The sequence below is a fragment of the Cavia porcellus genome, unplaced genomic scaffold (assembly GCF_034190915.1).
Source record: "Cavia porcellus strain 051 isolate PalLab524CR breed Dunkin Hartley unplaced genomic scaffold, mCavPor4.1 scaffold_6, whole genome shotgun sequence".
Classification (NCBI taxonomy): Eukaryota; Metazoa; Chordata; class Mammalia; order Rodentia; family Caviidae; genus Cavia; species Cavia porcellus.
The window spans coordinates 35,303,590-35,323,804 of NW_026947489.1; the positions used below are offsets into that span (position 1 = coordinate 35,303,590).

The 20,215-nt window shown below is 36.1% G+C and overlaps 1 protein-coding gene across 1 annotated transcript in view; it reads left to right on the plus strand.

Moving 5' to 3' along the window:
- Positions 1–18,342, plus strand: part of Aqr (aquarius intron-binding spliceosomal factor) — a 91,335-nt gene extending 72,993 nt beyond the window's left edge. The window contains exons 28-35 of the mRNA XM_063250316.1: positions 414–485; positions 2,225–2,412; positions 3,041–3,212; positions 7,424–7,594; positions 10,366–10,451; positions 13,007–13,181; positions 15,000–15,113; positions 17,477–18,342. Of these exons, the coding sequence (XP_063106386.1) occupies positions 414–485; positions 2,225–2,412; positions 3,041–3,212; positions 7,424–7,594; positions 10,366–10,451; positions 13,007–13,181; positions 15,000–15,113; positions 17,477–17,800 (1,302 nt within the window). The 3' untranslated portion in view covers positions 17,801–18,342. The remainder of the gene's footprint in view (positions 1–413; positions 486–2,224; positions 2,413–3,040; positions 3,213–7,423; positions 7,595–10,365; positions 10,452–13,006; positions 13,182–14,999; positions 15,114–17,476) is intronic.
- Positions 18,343–20,215: the final 1,873 nt, after the last annotated feature.

Genomic DNA, 20,215 nt, shown 5'->3' on the forward strand with positions numbered 1-20,215 from the left:
GTAAAGGAGGAGCTAGATGCCCAGAAGGAATAAAACAAACAGATTGCTATGATGGGTAAAATTCATCAGGGGGAACAGTTACCACAAAATGCTACCTTGAATAACAATGGCAGTGACCCCATACATATTTATAAATTGATTGTTGTTTATGTAGAATTTAAAAACTAAGTTGAAAAGAACTAAGTAGGTACTGCAGTCCAGAAATTATTTGCAAGATGTCTGCAATGAGGTATATATATTTAGAGGGCTTTCTTGAGTTTAAAGATGTGAATTGAGATACAGGGACATAATGATAAGATCAAAACAATAATTTCTATGTTGCTGTTTTTATCTGAAATTAATAGGATTTTTAAAATGATTATTGTGGGGTTTTATTTATTTATTTATTTTTTGACAAATTCTCCTTTTTTCAGTATGATAACATTTTAATGGAAGAGGCTGCTCAAATTCTGGAGATAGAAACCTTTATACCTCTCCTTCTACAGGTAAGAAATCAAATGTGAGTCACAAGGATTTTAAGAATTTTTGGAGACAACATCAGAAAGTCACAGTTTAGAAGTGCTGATGATTGTCAAAGCTACATATTGTGCTTAACTTCATTTTGTTTCTGATTCTATTTTAAGCCTGTAAACTAACCTCAATATAATTGTGGATAATTGAGTAGTTTGTATTGCTTTGAAGATTACTATTTTTAAAATTTATAACTTATATCTTCAAAGTAATTTTCAAAAGATAATTCCAATCAAGAAAATTACATTTTTATGCAATTAGAAAAGAAAATCAATTTTTTCACTTCTTTTGTTAGACTTTTACAATTGTTTTCAGTATTATAAGTAGATTATTTTATTACTAAGTTTTTGACACAAGTAATGGTATTTTAAGACTGCTTTTTGCTATATAATACTTTTCACTGTGGAAGCATTAAAAACAAAATGTAGAATTCCCAGTGTAAGAATAGAGAGACTTTCATTGTACAGCTACATTGAGTTAACAGAAGTCATTTCTGTTTTGGAACTTGTAATACAGTTTATGTACTTCAGAGGACAGAAAGACATGGAAAGTAGAAAATTGAAGTAGTTCTGGAAGAAATTAAAGAAGGTAGTTTTTTTAATGTGAATTTATAAAAAAAATTTAAATGTAATTTTAAAGGGAATAAAACAGCAACAGAGCAAATCAAAACAGTGCTAAGACGGTAAAAAATCTACAGCAGTTACTATTGCACATTGTCCTCTAAATAGTTGCTGGGCTTTCGGCTTGCAAAGTCAAACAGTCCAGCTCCTCCAGGTCAGCTTCCATGCTCCTCCATGCTCTGCTTCCCAGCCCGCGCCAGCACAGGCCTCAGCTTCCTTCCCTGTTCTCCTCGATTTTTTTTTTTAATGAAAAAAAAAAAAAAAAAAAAAAAAACAATGCAAACTTTCAAGACAAAATAATAGGAGATTAACAGTGGTTAATATATTGTACATTGTTATCTTCAAAGTGTTGCTCAGATTACATGATAAAGACATGAAAAGATGATCTAACAGTGAAAGCACAAACTGTTCTTTTTGATGAGCTAACAAAGAATAGTACATTTATCTATCTTGTATATATTTTCCCTTGTTTCTTTTCTTCTTTCCCTCATCCCAGTTGTTCTTTCCTTTTAAGCAGTTTCTTCCCTTTTCACCTTCACAATGTGTGTTGTACATTTTGGATCTTATTTACTCTTTTAGTTTCTTACACTAGGGAGACAACGCAGTGTGGATCTGATTTATTTCACTTATGAGCATGGTCTCAAGTTGCATCCGTTTACCTATAAAAAATAAGGTAGTTTTTACTGTGAGGTTCAGAACTGGTTCTTGGCATAATTGTGGACCAAGGTGTTCACTTTGACATTTTTCCATTTCTTTTCCCAGGTACCTGTTTCTTGTTTTCTGGATATAATGCTGACCTGAACCTTCAGGCCCTCTTTAGTTTACCCTGACGGTTGCAGTAGGGTCATTGCATGTCTGCTTTCTCAATCCTTCCATGCTTTCTTGCCCACGGTTGGCTGGGAGTGTCAACACCCACATTTGATTCACTAGTTATCCTATAAAATTTGCCAGTCTTCTGTGTAGAGCTAGTCAATGTTGAAAATTTGTAAGCAATTAAAGCCATTTAATGAAGAACAAGTCTCTTGTGTAGTAAATTAGATAACAGGATAATTTATTAACCAGATTTTCGCCATTTTTCCACCTTCCATTTGTAGAATCCTCAAGATGGATTTAGCCGGCTAAAACGATGGATTATGATTGGTGATCATCACCAGTTACCACCAGTCATTAAGAACATGGCCTTTCAAAAATATTCAAACATGGAGCAGTCCCTTTTCACTCGCTTTGTCCGTGTCGGGGTTCCTACTGTGGATCTTGATGCTCAGGGTAGAGCCAGAGCAAGGTAAAGGAGACAGAAGAAAAAAATAGCTTCTCTGTTGCGGACGTCAGTTACTTGATCCAAATATTTGTAATCATCTTTATGTAAAGTTGTTATCCAGGACCTTGGTAGTCATTTTTCTCATTTTATCAATTGAAATTAATTGATATATTACCTAGAGGCTTTCCTGTACTTGTCCCTTTCTTCATGTCTCCAAAAGATAAAGCAAGAATAATTTTGAAACCTGAAGTAAAAGTGAGCAAGTGAAAGTACACCATTTCGCACTCCACAGAGAATGCCACTGGCATCTCATAGTTACTCCCAGAAACCTCAGTTTTGAGTGTCTTCCTTGAGTTTTTACTTTGTGGTGTAACAGTAGCATTTGCCTCAGAGCATATGATAGAGTTTCAATTTGTGTCTTGTGCCTAAGAGTATATGATAGAGCTTTCACTTTGTTATTTTGACTGGTGGTTACTTAAAGTAAGGAGGCTACATATGAAAAGGCATCATGTTAGGTTTTGCTAAAAGGGTAAGCAAAAATGGGTACATGAAAATTAATGCAAGCACAGTTCCATAGAAACTGCCTTAGATATTTTAAAAGGGATTTGACATTGCTAATCTTTCCTTTCTGGGGGGATTTTTCTTTGGAAAGCTTGTGTAACCTCTACAACTGGCGGTATAAGAACCTTGGCAACTTACCCCATGTGCAGCTCTTGCCAGAGTTCAGTACAGCAAATGCTGGCTTGCTGTATGACTTCCAGCTCATTAATGTTGAAGATTTTCAGGGAGTGGGAGAATCTGAACCTAATCCTTACTTTTATCAGGTAAGAGAAAATGTGAAGCTTTTATGTTTATTTTGTGTTTGCCTGGCTGAATGCTATCTAATTTAGCGACATTGAGTCATTAGCTGAATCACTGAAAACAAGGAAGTTTAGAGTCCCACCTTACACACAACACATACACAAAAAAATCCATTTCACATAGCTTAAGGATACACTAAAGAAAAGAAATTAAAAACCTAGAAAGTACTAGAAGTACTGATGATCATGTGTTATGAAGAAAGTCTGAAAGTGTTGCCAGAACACAAATTATAATGAAAAAACTGACATAAGAGACAATTTATTCTTAACATTTAACAAATAATGGGTTGAATTCTGAATATACTGTATATGTATGTATGTATGAATATACCTGCATATGTGTTTAAATTTTTAAATTCAATAGATATGAATATGTATATCACATACTTATACTTTTGTGATTATGTGCTTCACAAAAAAGATAATAGGTTTACAGTAGTCCTAAAGCATTGGATCAGACAGTACTTCAGTGTTGGAGCAGGCTTGTGGAAAAGTCTATGTTTATACAACACCGATAGGAAAATAAAGTGTAATATAGTGTATATTAAAAGCAATATCCTAAGCAAATAATGGGTTGAGTTTGCAAAAACTTAGATACTAAAATAGCCATTGCTACAAATTCTTTCGGCTACCAGCAACAATCTTAAGTATCAGTACTTTAAGTAAATTGTTACCTATTTTATATAAAAGTACTGAGAAGCCACTAAGAATAATGTAACTTCATTTATTGACAGGAAAACTGTGTATGCTGTATTAAATGACAAAAAAGCAAATTAGGATATGCATGATGTCTCACCTTATTTTAAAAACTAAATAAAACATAACATACATAAATATTTGCAGACAACCTATACAAAAATGCCTCACAGTGTGTGCACCAAAACGGAACATTATTTACACATGTGGCATTTGGAGTTCTTTTTTTCTTTTTTTCTTTTTTCTTCTCTTTATAGGAAAATATTCAATACATGTTGCTATATAAATTAGAAATCTTGAGTTTTACATGAAAAAGCATCATATATCACTGACTTAAATGTGTATATGTAGATAAAACTGACAGTGATCCTGTTTTCCCTCCAAACATGGAATTACGTTAATCAAGTCATTCTGTATAATGAGAGCCTAAGAATATATGTGACTTTTAAATGGTAACTTTAAAAGAATTAGAACCTAACTCAAGTTAGTTATATGTTTCCTAATGGCCAGATTTGAAGGTGATAAGGATTCTGTCACTGTCCTTCTGCATTTCCTTACGTACTAGTTTCTGGAATTTCCGGTTTCACTTTCATTACTAGAGCCGTACTGTGGAATTGATGTGATACTATGCTGGATCTTAAACAAAAACTGAAAAGCAATATGATAGTATTTGTACAAAAGGTTGTTATTCAGGTTGGTTATCTTTTTTATTCATTCATCCGGCCTCTGGATGAGTTAGAATTACAAAAAGTAAATGTATTTTCAGATGATGATTACCACTGTTAAATATATTTCCAAAGAGTATTTTTTTTTTCCAAATCCAGTTAATTTCAAAGAGAAAAGAAAACTAAATTTCAAAATACATCAATCGGGGACACCAGTGGTACATATATTGTACATTGTCATCTACAAATCATTCTCCTAGAGCACAAGACATCTGCATTCAATTGTCCAAACAATAGCAGCACAGATCTTTTCTCTTGAGTGAACTAAGAGATATCAGTAGTATAAAACTCTCTTAAACATTGTGTGTGTGTGTGTGTGTGTGTGTGTGTCTGTGTCTGTGACTGTGTATGTTTGTATGCAGATACTGATAAATAGCTTGTTTCACCTTTTGCACAACGGTTACCCATATTTATCTTATTTCATTAAGAGAATGGTCTCAAGTTGCATCTGTATACCTATAAGTCTCCAATTTATCCTTAGTGGCTGAATAGTACTCCATTGTATAAAATACCACATCTTTTTTTATCCATTCCTCTGGATGGCATTTAGGTTGTTTCCAAGATCTCACTGTTACAAATTGTGCTGCTATAAGCACATATATTGCTGTGGTATGATGTTTTCAATTCTTCTGGGAGGATACCCAGAAGAAGAAGAGCTGGGTTGAATGGGACCTCTAGTCCTAATGTTTTGAGGATTCTCCACAGATTTCCACATTGATTGCACCAGTCTTCACTCACACCAGCAATGGAGAAGTGTTCCTGGATTTCTTGACAATAGCTGCTCTTTCCAGGATGAGGTGGAATCTCGGGGTTGTTTTAATTTGCATTTCTCAAGTGACCAGTGACGTTGAACATTTTTCACATATTTATTTGCTGTTTGTATTTCCTCATCTGAGAAGTGTGTATTCATGTGCCCATTTTTGGTTTGGGTTTTGAAGTCTCGGAGGACTGATTTTTTTTGAGTTCTTCGTATGTTCTCTATAGTAATCCTTTGTATGAGGAACAGCTAGCAAACATTTTCTCCCACATTGTGGGTTGTCTCTTTACTCTGTTGGTGGTTTCTGTACAAAAGCTTTTCATTCAGATGAGACCCCAGTATTGATTCTTTGTGATAGTTCCAGTGCAATCAGGGTGTTGTTCATAAAATTTTTGCCTACACCAATGTCTTCAAGAGTTTTACCTACTCATCCAGCAGATTTAATGTTTCTGTCTTAGTATTTAGATCCCAAAGAGTATTTTTATTCCCCAGAGTAAGAATACTCTGCATTTAAAGGCTATCTTTGAAGGATTAAGTGTTTCAGAGAGAGGATAAGTAGAAAAATGAGTAAAAGGCTGATATGAAGACGTCCTGATTTACTTGACCCACATTTAAAATATTTGTTAAAATACAATTTACAAGTCACGCATGATGGTCCTTATGGAACCCAGCACTCTAATGAGTGGCTGAAGCAGGAGGGTCACCGTTTGAGCTCAGTCTGGGTGACTTAGTTGAAACTCTGTCTTAGAAAGGGCTCGGTGTGTGGGTCTTGGGTTCAAACCCTGGTGCCAGGGATGGAGTCGTGGAGAGAAAGAGAGAGAATGTGTGTGTGTGTGTGTAACTCTCAGTTGTTCTTGTGTACGTACTAGGGCAATACTGAGATAAATGTATTTCGCTATCAATATAGAAAATGGAAAGACTCCATCATATGGCTTCTTTTCTTTCCCACCTTCTAAAGAGTTAGAAACTTTAAATGCAGAGGGCTTGAAATGAAAATGTGTGTCACCAGGAACCAAGAATATGAAATATATTTCTGAAGGTCTCCAGTAATTTTTCTGTTGTCTTTGCCTGAAATCCAGCTTTTTATCTTCCTTTTTCTTTTCTATTTTTATATTGTGGTTTTGTTCTTATTTTACTAACCTCTCCTTCTAGTACTTTGAATTTAGTTTCTGCTGAACTGAAGAGCTTTGTGCGTGAGCCTCACTCTGAGGCTCAGTTAAGCTCTAGGTTTTAAGCTCCTTCCCACCCACTTCAACAGTCTCTCTTAACAGTAGCGGGACTGAGCAATTTGAAACCACATTCTCTACTTTGCTTTAGTAGAGGTAGCAACCATCAGTATGAGAACAAAATCAAAACACACAGAAAACATTCAAAAGAGCAAGAAAGATAGAAAAACAGTACAGTAGTTGAAGATCAAAGCCTGACACATACCTGTCAGTGTAGCTACACTGAAGACTGAGGCAGGAGGATTAAAACTTTAAGGCCAATCCAGGCAACTTACAAGGCCCTGTCTCAACATAAAAAGGGATGGGGGATGATGTACCTCAGTGATAGAGCACCCCTGGATTTGATCCCCAGTACATACAAAACAGTTAAAATAAAATAAAATTTTTTTAAATTGAGAGCTGTTAGAATTCTACTGACTGTATAACGCTGATGGACTGGATTCTGTATTGTTCCTTAGATAAGCTCCTTTATGTTACAGTTTCTTCCCTAACTACAGTTGTGCACTGTACAAAATCATACTGATTTGTTGTTCTCTTAGGAATATTAAGCCTTTAAGTTGGTAAGTTTTATGTGATGACTAGTCTATGTATTGCAGATTCTAAGATTTTTATTTATTGGTATTAGCCTCGCCTAAGGTTATCTTTCAGTTGTACCAGAAGTGTTCAGTTGTCTAGATTATTAACTCTGTGGTGTGCAAAGAGAATAAGTTGTATTAGACAAGCCATTTTCTCTATGAAATAAATACATAATGGATTATATCTGCATTGCAGAATCTTGGAGAGGCAGAATATGTAGTAGCACTTTTTATGTACATGTGCTTACTTGGTTACCCTGCGGACAAAATTAGTATTCTCACAACATACAATGGGCAAAAGCATCTTATTCGTGACATCATCAATAGACGATGTGGGAATAATCCATTGATTGGAAGACCAAACAAGGTAATGATACTGCTCCAGTTTGTTACTTTACTGTCTCCTTATAATATGTGATCCAGTGTAATGATAGGAACTACAAATAAATCTGTGACAGTCATATCTGACGTTGCCGTAGTTTGCAGTGAACTTCTATCTCAGCTACCACATTGAAGATTTTTGTTGATAATACTCAGAAATGACTGTTTCTAAAACATTTTATTGATAAGATGATGAGTAACACAATTTATAATTTATATACTATTACATAAATAATAACTTATTTTGCAAAGGTTTTATTTGGACACTTTTTAGTGGATGGAGTTATATTCAGGGATATGGAAGATCGTAAAATTATATTGAAGGATATATTACTGATTATAAAATTATAACTGGTTTGCAAGGTGGCTGTGTAAAAGATGTTTACCTTTTCTTGTAGTCCTCTGAAAGTAATGGGAGGGGGAGGGGACAGGGTTCAGTTTTAGGGAAATACTGAGATCAGAAAACACAAGAAAACCCTTAGTGGAGCAGTACTAAAGAGCCAGCAGAATAGTTTCTAATATAAGAGATGATATGGGAAATACAAATTACATCCTTGTTTTTCAACAATGGATGCAGGAATTGGGGTGAGAAGCTTTTCCAATCCCAGATCTGTTCAGATAGGCCTGCAGGTAAGCTATGTTTTCAAAATGTAGACTGTATAGAAGCAGAAAAAAAATCAGCATTTAGAAAACAACCCTATTTACCCCAATTTAATTTAAGAAACTTAGTAATTGATAGTAGAAGCAATTAACATGAGAACATTGTTAGTAAAAGTCATGAGCAAGAGAATGTGAGTGCATGGCCAAGACAGGCTGAATGTGTACTTGTGGTCCCAGCTTCTTGCGCAGTTGAGGCCGAGGGATCAGTTCCACACCAGACTTAGAGGTTAGTCTGGGCGACGTGGAGAGACCCCAACTCAGAAGGAAAAGAAAAATTTTCAAAAGCTATCAGTGAAAGACATTTTCTAGAAAGCAAGTTGACCTGGAATTGATGAAAATGTTGCTATTAATTTAAAAATACTAGGTGAAGTAACCACTTCATAAGGAAAAACTATAAAAAAATTGCAAAAATTCTGAGGGATAAAGTAAAACCACAGGAATGAAAGCAAAATCAAAAATACAGAGTGAAAATGAGAAACCAGTAACTGAAATATAGGAAGCCTAAAGAGATTGAGGTCACTGTATCCTAGATCAGAAGGTAGGAGTAGGATGGTTTCGAGGTTGAGTTGTAGGGTGACTTAGTGATGTTTCCAAGCAGCAGGGCTTTGCTCTGCCATTCTCAGTGTGTGAGCCCAGCTTATAGACAAGCTCTCTGTGTGGACAGGATGGCAACAATTCCCAGGTCTAATACTCACATGTAACATAACAGTCATATGTTCACATCACGGATTTACATTCAGGATATTTGAATTGCAGAACACATAAACTTCTGTTAAATAAGACAGCTCAGTACCAAGTGAACAAATGAATTGAACGGACACTTTATACAGAAAAAGTTACAAAAAGCCAGTAAGACTCCCCCAAAATTTACCAGGATAAGCTATTGCTGCACATCCAACAGAATGAGTTAAGTGATTTACAGTATCAGAAGTATTGTCAAGGATGTGGAGCAGCTGGAATTCAGGAACTGGAACTCCAGCTAGTGACTGTGTAATATGTCATAGCAACTTACCAAGTTAAACATGTAGTTTCCAGTCAGCCCTACATATATCTACAAGTGGTGGTGGAAACATGTGCCCACAAAAGTATTTGTCCTTGAATATTCAGTGCAGCTTTATTCAGAGTAGCCCCAAATTAGGAACAACCCAAGTGCCAGTGAGTGAGTGATTGGATGAACATATTGTAGTATAGTCATTCACCAGAACATCTAATGTGTACAACACGGGGAAAACTCTGAAATGCTATCCTGAGAGACAGAAACCAGACATCAGAGTCCATACTTTAGAATATGGTATTCCAGACCTACGTAATCCACAATGACAGGAAATAGATTAGTGGTGGCTTGAAGTTGGAGGATGCAGTGTTGGCCTCAACAGAGCCTGAAGGGATGGAAAATTTTTATTTGGTGGTATTTACATGGAAATACACATTGTTAAAATTCATCAGACTACACATTTGAAAATCACCTCTCTGAAGGTGACTTTTAGAGAATTGTTACAAACTTCCTAAAAGCAGAGATACCATAAATTGTCATTTGTATGGTTTAAACCAGTTTTTTGTTAATAAGCGTAAATGCTTCAGTGTGAGTATTAATGACTAAAACCTTCAGAACTGCCAAATACATTTACACAGATTTTCAAGCTGAACAAAGCATAATATGAAGACTGTTGTTATTACTGTTCTTTGGCAAAGGAATGTGCTGGACAGGTACCAGCGGGATATGTTACACAGTAAATGAGGGTGGTAAGCCATGTTCCTGAACATTCAGCTGGGATCTGGTTAATATGCTACACATAGTCCCTGCTCTTGTGAAGCTTGGCTAGAGTGTTCCAAAGAGAGTTATTTTTAGCAATTAGTAAAGGTAAAGACAAGTGTTATAAATGTAAGTAACATAAGGACACAGCCTAATCTGTTTGCGGTTGTGTATTTAATGATGTTCATTAACTCATTCTTGCAATTCTGAGGCATATGCTGAAGTTTCTTTGGGGCTTGATTATTTTAAGGGTAAGATGTCCATTTCTAGTACATTATTTAAATAATCTCCACAGTCTTGTTATTATACCTTTGAAAATATGGTCCCTATTTTTTTCTTCCTAGGTGACAACTGTTGATAGATTTCAAGGTCAACAGAATGACTATATTCTTCTTTCTCTAGTACGAACAAGGGCAGTGGGTCATCTGAGGTATGTAGGAGAAAACTTTCATAATGTTACTGAGCTTTATTACATATTTTAATTTTGAACTTCAATGGCAAAGTAGTTCTATAAGTTTTGAAGTTTAATATTTACAATTGTTACAGCAACTTGAGACACTCAGTGATAAAGTATAATGAGATTTCTTGGATCAAGTATTGTCACATTTGAATTTTTCACTCTTATTATAGTAATTTAACTTTTTATTCTTTGGTTACATTCAGAGATAACATTTTACCATAAAATTGTAAATCTATCCTGTATCTGTTAGAAACTAAGAAAATAGAAGAGATAAAGTGGTTAAAAAAAAATCTCTGAAAGTAAATTTTTCATTGTGTAGAGTTTCTGATTTTTCTCTGCATACAGTCTTGCAGCTTCAGTGTTAGGGGATAAAGAAGTCATCTGTTCTCTTAGGATTAAGAATTGTCAAAACAAACAATCTATTTTTATCATTTATCACGATGTATTTATGTGTCAGAGATTTATGGGAATAATGCCTTATTATAAAGCAGTGATTTATTTTTATATAAACCTTCATGTCATATGACTTACTAGCTACGTGAAGAGTTCATTGTATTGTTTTATTTGGTGGATATAAAAAGAAAATATCCAGGCTTCCAATGTTATCATTAAGTCAAGATCTATTTGAAGTTTAACTCATTGATCAAATTCCATTAGAATTTATGCAAGAACGAGCAAAGAATAATAATTTTAAAAATCATGTCAAGGTCATGGCAATGAAATAGTTTGTTTTTGCCTTATTTATTGACTTGTCAAGCAGGTGTTTAGACTCTTAGCTTCAAAAAGCAGTTTCTTTTCCTTGGTGACATTTATAACTCCTATCTGAATTGACCATCATTGTGGCTGATTGATAGAATTTAAATTTCTGAAGGGCATACGTTATGCATATATGAGTACTGTTCTCTTTTTTCTTATTCTATAGTACTCTGCCTTTTCCACTGGTTGTAATAAAATGCTGTTCTTTCCTTCATTTTTCTGAAAATTTTAAGAAAGAAACTGATGATAAAATGCCTATAAATGAAGGGTTGAAAAGAAACTGGGTTGCAAGGCTCTCGTATATAAAAGTTTTCTAAGCAAAAATACTTTGTCTAAATTAATCTTTGTCAAAATTTCCTTTTGAAAAATCTGGGGGTCATAGAGTGGTGGTATTGGAACACAGAGGGGATATGTTGATTTAACTATGACTTAAGGATTCTTCACAGTTGCCCTGATAGCTTAGTTTTAAGTATCTTAGCTGGAATCTTATCAAACTTTTTATAGAATGTGTTAGATTGTAGACCTAATCTTTCATGTCCTCCTTTTTATAAGTAGGAAAATATTTGTGTTTCAGAGGGCTAAGGAAACCTATTTTAAGAACAGCTTTATTGATATAATTTTATCTTGTGTAGTTTACCTATTTTTTAGTATGTTATTCACTGGTTTTTCTATATTCACAGAATTATCCAGTTGTGTCCAAAGTCAATTTTATAACATTTTTATTGCCCTAGCAGGAAACCCAATAACTAGTACCAGGCGGGCTCCAGTCCTTGCTGTCTCCTGATGTTCTTGCTGTCTGGGTAGATTTGCCTGTTCTGGATGATTAACAGAAATATGGGTTGATGTATTTTTTTAACTCACTTCTTTCATTTAACTCACTGTGTCCAAGGTTCATTGATACTAAATCAGCTTCATCTTTTTATTGTTGAATAACCCTCTATCACACATGCATAACACATTTTACTTAGCAGTTGATACAGAATATTTTTTCCCACTTTGTGACTGTTAATAATGCTGCTGGGAATTTTCATTTCAGGTTTGATATGAATATTTGCTTGCTTTTCTCAGGTGTAGATGTAAGAGTGGAGTTGTTGGGTCGTGTGTAACTCTGTATTTAGTCTTTTAAGGAATCGGCCCTATTTTAGCCAAACCCAATTGTGTCTTCACCAGTGTCCCTCTTCCAAACCTGTTTTGAGTGCCCGTGGCTACCATGTTTCTTTTTAACCTCACCTTTTTCATCCTGTTTCCTGACTGAATGAGTACCTAGAACCAGACTATGAGCTTTAGTTCCAGGGACCTTTTTAAAGCCAGTGTGGAGCTTTTTAAAAGCCCAAGTAATGAGACATTTTTGGTCCCATTTGCAGCATTTGTTGTCTTTGTCTTTGACTGATTTGAACAGCTGAGGCATCCATGGATGGTGTGACCTGTACGGATGATAATGAGGTTGCAGCTGTCCTGTTATTTTCTTGTTGGGACTCAACACTGCTTGTGCCATCCTCTTTTGGGAACTGAGAAAGAAAGTGACAGTCCTCATGGCCCTGTGTTCAAGACAAGGCTCCGAGGAACCCTCCCATTCATGCTTTTTTTCTGCTAGTGTGTTATGTTCATAGTGTGTGATCTTCCATTTAACAGGTAGTTCATGTCTATCTGTTACTTGATTGCACCCTACCTTACTACTGCAGTAATAAATCTAACCTACTCAAAAGGTAAGCAGCATACATGATAGTAATGTTGAAGTGTGTTAATTGGTTTTTGTTTGTTTTCCAAAGGGATGTTCGTCGCTTAGTGGTGGCCATGTCCAGAGCTAGACTTGGACTCTATATCTTCGCTAGAGTGTCCCTCTTCCAAAATTGCTTTGAACTGACTCCAGCTTTCAGCCAGCTAACAGCCCGCCCACTTCATTTGCATATAATTCCAGCAGAACCTTTTCCAACCACTAGAAAGGTAGGACGGAATTCTTCGTGATATGGAGTGGTACCCTCTCTTACAAGTGAATAAATTAGCTGGTAACAGTCACTGGTTCAGAATGTCCCTTACACCAGGAACTGAATTAAATTTTTTATTATGTAGATAAGAAATAATGTCTGCCAACGATTACTAAGTACTTGCCATGTATCAGGTTACTAGTTTTTTACATACATTATTTCATTTCATCTCAACAGAAACCGTGTTTGGTAAGGTCTTATATTAATCCTACTGTACATATCAGTAAACTGAAGAGAAATCGACTGGTTCTGGCTATGCATCAGGAGGTAGCAGAGGTTCAAGATTTGAAGACCTAGGCAGTCTAAGGCTTATTTTATGATCAGTGTGTTACTCTTCTCTTTAGCTTTGTGATGAGGACCTGGCTGTTACCTGGTAACTGTAATTAGCAGTGTAGTCATTAAGAAGCCCTCGTTCTCGGGGAAGGACAAGGGGAGAGCTCACAGGCTGAGCGATGCCATGGCGGCTTCCTGCTTCCTCTTCTTCTTGTGTCTCCTTACTGACCAGCCTTTACTTCCTAGGTTACCCTTCTGTTCTCTTCTGCACAGAAAAGCAGGTGTTTATTTTGTTACAGTTTTCTTTCTTTTATGAAGACTAGCATGCTAATAGACTTTTGGGTTTTGATTTTTAAGAAATGTCTGGAAAATCCATTACATTTTAAATAAAATTTGAAAAATTTTAACTAAAAATTTAAATGAAAGTTTTAAATTTCATAGTATACTCTTTTTTTTTTTTTTTAGTATCAGGGATTGAGCTCACGACCGTATAAGGCAAGCGCTTATGCCGCTGAGCTAAATCCCCAGCCCCCATAGCATACTTCTTAAACCTCTTAAAATGTAAGATAGATTCTGTGTGTTTGCTTTAGAATAATGGTAAGTATTTTTCTTCAGCTGCATTTTTGTTCTTATTTTCAGCAGTCCTGTTGGGGTGGGGTCAGGTAAAGTCTCGAATGGCAGGCTCTGCAGTTTGGACAGCATCCTATAACTCTGCACTTCTCAATCTTCTGTAAACTGCTTATTAAATAATTGGTCACTCATACAGTTTTTGTCTTAGTACTTTTTTTTGTACTTTTATGGTTTTCACCATTGGTTTTTACAGTAAGAAAAGATAAGATTTTATTCATGACTCTTAAGTGAGAAAGCCATTATTAATCTTTATTTTAACATGGTTTAAGAAGCAATGCACATTTTATGTATTCCAGATGATTCTGGTTGACACTACAAAGTTAAAAAAAGAACATTGAGCCAGGCGTGGCAGTACCGCCTGTATCCCAGCATGTAGGCTGGAGCAGTAAGATCACCAGTTTAGGCCAGCCTAAACTGCATATTGAGACCCTGTCTGCATAAAAATGCTTTTTTAAATATTTGCCTTTATGACTAATAATTTACATACTGTACTGCATGTTAACTTCTTATATGTTAGAAACACAAATAGGAAGAATTTTGTTTTCCGAATTCTGTGTGTGCTACAATATTAGAAACTGCAGCTTCAGGCCATTTTAATTTTTTGCTTTCTGTTCTTCAATATTAGGTGATAAGCCAAAACCCACATTTCACTTACCAACCAAAATTGTTTTAAAAACAAGTGACTCATATCTTTCCTATTCTATAACTTTTCTTCGTTTAAATTGAGTTTGTATTCTTCATGAAGTACTTATTAGAGTCTCACACTTGCAGCTTATGTATGTCCTTGTACTATTTTTACATCCTTCCTACCTTACCATTGCTTATTTTTAAGAAAGAGAAACAGACTTTTAACTGGCTTTTTGCCTTCTTGTAGAATGGTGAAAGCCCACCTCAGGAAGTGCAGATAGTGAAGAATATGCCCCAGATGGCAAACTATGTGTACAACATGTATCTGCATTTAATACGGACAACACATCATTATCATCAGGTGAGTCTCTGCCAAATAGACTCCTCATTTGTCTTGGAGACATAATCTGTTTTGAAGAATGAATCTTTTAAAGTAAGGAACCAACTAAAATAGATATTCATGATTTTCAGAACATCTTTTTGTAAATGCAGTTTGGCATATAATAAAGTACCCTTACTTAAAGTGTACAATTTGATATGTTCTGATATATGTATATGTCTATAGAACCATCCTGATCAAGATAATGAGCAAATATGTTATCCTCAAAAGTTTCTTTGTGCTACTTTATCATCTCTCCTTGTCTTTCATCAATCTCTTATACATATTTTCTAGGCCACCAAAAATCTGCTTTCTGTTACTGTAGATGAGTCTCCATTTTCTAGACATACACACACACACGAAATCATACAGAACATACTCATTTTCTCATTACTACTCGTTATTGCACAGTTAACTCGTGTTAACTCATGATGGATTACGGTACGTACCACCATAATCCATCACGCTCTGGTGTCCTGAGTCATAGTCCACTGTATGGCTGTACCGTGGTTTACCCACTCACCTGTTCATAGCTATCTGGGTTGTTTCCATTTGGGGCTGTTAGACATAAAGCTACTGCGAACATTCTCTACAGTCATTGTGCTTTCTCTTGGATAAGCACTTAATGAGTAGAATGATTAGATAATATGTTAAGTGTATGTTTAACTCTGAGAGAAGCTCCCAGCCTGTTTTTCAGAGTGGCCGTACCAGTTACACTCTCTCCCGCACTGTGAGGCTGCAGTTGCTGCATATCTCCACACACACTTGATGTGGTATTTCTTTTTTATTTTAGCAATTCTGATAAGTGTGTGGTGATCTAATATATTTTTTTAAATTTATATTTACCTAATTGGAGCATCTTTTCATGTGGTTATTTGCCATCTGTATATCAAATGGTATCTCCTCAGATTTCTCGTTCATTTTTTATTGAGTTATATGTTTAATTGTCATTGACTTGAGAGATTTTTATGTATTCTAGTTAAAGTCCTTTATCAGGTACATATTTTACAGGTATTTCCTCCTAGTCCGTGACTTATTTTTTCTCTTTTAAATGTCTTTCAAAGAGCAGTTTTAAAATTTGATGTTTAGTGTATGGCATAGTTTTCCTGGAATTCATATTTTTACATCCTAAAAATACTTAGTTTAACTTCAAGTCACAAAATTTTTTCTTCTAGCAGTTACATAGTTGTAGGTTTCATATTTGCAGGTTCAGTACACTTCAGTAAATTTTTTTGTGTGGTTCCAGGATGGTTGGGTGTAATTCGTTTGCATGTGTATATCCAGTTACTTCAGCACCACATCCTGAATAGTGTTTCTCTATTGATTTCTTGTCAACTTAGTAGGAAAATGAGTAAATTGGCCGTGGACATGAGTACTTTTGGACTCCAGTCTGTTCTATCTCTGTGACTGTCTTCACCACTGCCACACCACTCTAAGTGCATTAACTTTACAGTAAATCTTAAAGTTATTGTGTGCTTTAGATTTGTTCTTTTTCAAAAATTGTTTTTACTATTTTAGAATCAACTGAGCAATTTCTGCCCCTGAAACTACTGTGGTTTAAAGTAAGATGTTTTGTGTAGTAGAATTGTTCAGGATCGTTTTCCAGAGATTAACGTCTTAACAATATTGAGTCTTGCTTTCTATAAGAAGACTTTCTATAAGAAAGTCTTGCTTTCTAATGCCAGTATGATGCATCCTTCTATTTAGATGGTCTTTGAGTTTGGTCAGCAGTGTTTTGTTTTCCACATACAAATTGTACACATTTTGCTGTCTCTCACATTTTTGTTGCCATTGTGCTTCTTTAAAAAATCATGTGTAATTTCTAACAAAGTAAAAAGGCCCCCAAGGAGAGAAGCTGTGGTGCACAGAGGAAGCTGAGCGGTTCTCAGTTCTCTCAGACAGAAGCCTGTACCCTGTTCCTCCTTCCTTGTGATGGGCATGGGATGTGGCTCCTGTCAAGCCTTAATAGGGTTCCTTTGTTGAATAGGCGCTTTCTTGAGTTAGTGTGCCAATCAGAGCTAGTCAGCCACTGTTTTTTCTTACATTACAGCATTCGTTTGCTTGAAGACTCTTAATAGCATTTCACATTGTTTTCCTCTCTGAAGGTTTACTGTGTACTGCAATTATTGGTATGTGACATATATGTAGGTGAATTCTCTGATTTTTTCAGAATCTAGATCATTGTTAGCAGGGGTGTAATCTCTATATAAAATGCCAGTATGTTTTGGAAAACACCAAAACACCTTTTATCTGTTAAAAGGATGCTTAGGTGAGAGCTTAGCTTTAGAAACCTATAGTTTTTTTCTTAATTTGGGCTCATATTAGTATTGTCTCTTTTAAATTAGGCTTTCTTACAACTACCACCTGCTATGGTAGAAGAAGGGGAGGAAATGCCAAGCCAAGAAACAGAACTAGAAACAGAAGAAGCTATGGCTGCCCCAGATGACATCATACCCAGTCCAACAGATGCCAGCTGCAGTCAAGAGCCCCCAGCTACTCAGCCTGACACCACCACGGGTCAGGCTCAGGCCACCTTTGATAAGACTGAGATGACTCCTAGTCCAACAGAAGCCGTCCCTTCTGTGTGTCAGGTGTCTACAGCAAGACCTGCTTCTCCACAGGCACAGGCTGCCACCCCTCAAGATACCACCCTAGAAGAGACCCAGTAGCCAAACTACAGCCTTTCTTGGGAAGGACATTTCATTCATAAAGTTACTTTTATATTTTATATTTGCTCTTGCTGTTTAAAAGGCACTAACTGATGTTCAGTCATTACTTTCGTTCGCTAGTTTTCTTGTTATGTATATTTCTTGTACATATCTTTAAAAATTGTTTTATGGGCAACTCTTGTTTCATTTGTTGAATCAGGCAAATAACCATTCCTTTGATATTTTGATAAAATGTATCTATAATCTTATGCACATTAAAATAATTTTCAGGACTGAGGATTTAGCTCAGCGGCATAAACACCTGCCTTAAAAGTGCACGATTGTGAGTTCAATCCCTGATACCGATATACACAAATAAATAAAATTTTCTGTAAGATGCTTAAGACATATTTCATGTCTTTAGTAAACTTCTCTTAAATACTGGATTTAAGCATCAATGCCCTTGAGCCAAGGTGCAAATTGTTTCTGACATAATGCTCAAATTCTGTTGCTGTTTTTATACTTTTTCTATAAAAGTATTAAAAGCCATAAGATAAAATTTTCTCCGTTGTATTAAAGAGGTCATATGTGCTTCTTTTCACAGAATCTGAGAACATACTAGACCCAGCTAGAGCAGTGGCAGTGACACTGTGGCTTCTGGCGCAGCAAGCACACAGAGTCCCCTCTGTCAGCATGTGAGCCACAATTCCCTAACAGCATTAGATTAGATTAATAGCTGTTTTTTCTAAGCTAAAACCTCAGTGTTCACGTTTAATTGTGGTGTTGACACTTTATGATAAGTGTGTTTGGGGTTGCAGTTTGAGCACTTGGTCTCCAAAAGGTTTGCCATGACTGACCTAGAGTATGTTTATCCTTAGGCCTACCTTAGACCTAGTGAATCAGATTCTCATGGGTAGGACAGATTCCTTACACTTGTAATATCAGTGTTCCTGATCTGTGCAGGGTAGAAGTCTGCCATTCAGAGCTTCTGAATGTTCTGCCCTGTTTAGCTTTCATGGTAGGTAGCCAGTCACAAGGAATCAGATGTGATCCAAATACATGAGGGTGGAGGTAATAAGACCTCACTACTCAAATGCGGTTAGCACACCGCCAGCATGAGTATCAGGTTGATGTTTCTTAGAAATGCACAAGTGTGGGCTCTTCTCCAGACCTATTAAATCTAAGTCTGTATTTCAGCAAAATCCTCAGGTGATTCGTATGCACTTATGATTTGAGAAATGCTGATCTGAGATTCCTGTGCTGTCACCACATCAGTGAGATTGTGGTGGTGGAATCAGCAGTGAGTGTGACTGGTATTTCCTAGCAAGTGACCTCTGCTTATAAAGAACCTGAGCAAGGTGGCCATAACAGGAAGAGTGATGGGTAGATACGTGTGTAGAGGAAGAAATTACGCACTTTCGCCCTTTTGAGGGGAGTTATCTGCTAGCATGGCGAAGGGGTGGACTGTATTGCATCCATGTAAAGTTTTGACCATGTCCAGGGAATCTGCAGACATAAGCAGGAACAACACTGCTGTTGAAACCTGGCCCTGTCAGCTTGAAGAAATGATTAACTCATAAGGAAATTAAACATAGAAAGTCAAGTCAGTTATTTTTGAGTGACTGGTGTTTGACCCACTCTTTCAGGGAGTGGTAGGTGTGATTCCAGTGGAGCCTGGTGTTCTGCTGCATGAGGACACTTATAGTCAGATTGCATAAGGAGTTGGCGTGAAGTGAGAAGAAAATGAATGGGGTGCAGCCAAGGAAACCTTACCAAGGAGACGTACTAGGAAATCTTCTGTTTTCAGAAGAAGGATCAAGCCAGATAGTCCGTTAAATAATTTCTCTGACATAAATATTTGAAAGCAGGTGTTGTGGGCATTTGTATGAGGAGTAGCACTCATGGAATTATTTTTCATTTGTGAATATATGGTATCAGGCTAAGCAAGAGGGAAAGAAGCTTTGCTGTATTACCATCTTTCCTGGAAAAGATTGATTTCTCTCTGCCCTTTAGGGGATACAAATTGTGATACTGTAAGCAAAATAAGCAAACTCAGGCAGGTTTCTCAAGTAAATTATTTTTCAAGCTACATTTTTTTTTCTTTGCCACCTGCTTTTCTTTGCCACACAAAAAAAGCAAACACCGGTGTCAGCAACATTAAAAAATCAATAATAGCAGTGGAATTTCATCTTTTAAGTTTTTCATTCACTAGAAAGACCAGTGAATTGCAATTGACTGAAGAATAATGGATGTTTTTTCCCAGTATCAGAGATTGAACCCAAAGTATGTTTGTCACTTCCCTACCCCTTTATTTTTTTTTTTTAAATTTTGAGATGGGATGACAGAACTTTAAAAGGAGTTTTAAGAAATTTTACTTTCTTAAATTAGAGGAACAGAATGAGAGACTCAATCTGGATGGCAGCTGAGGCACATAGA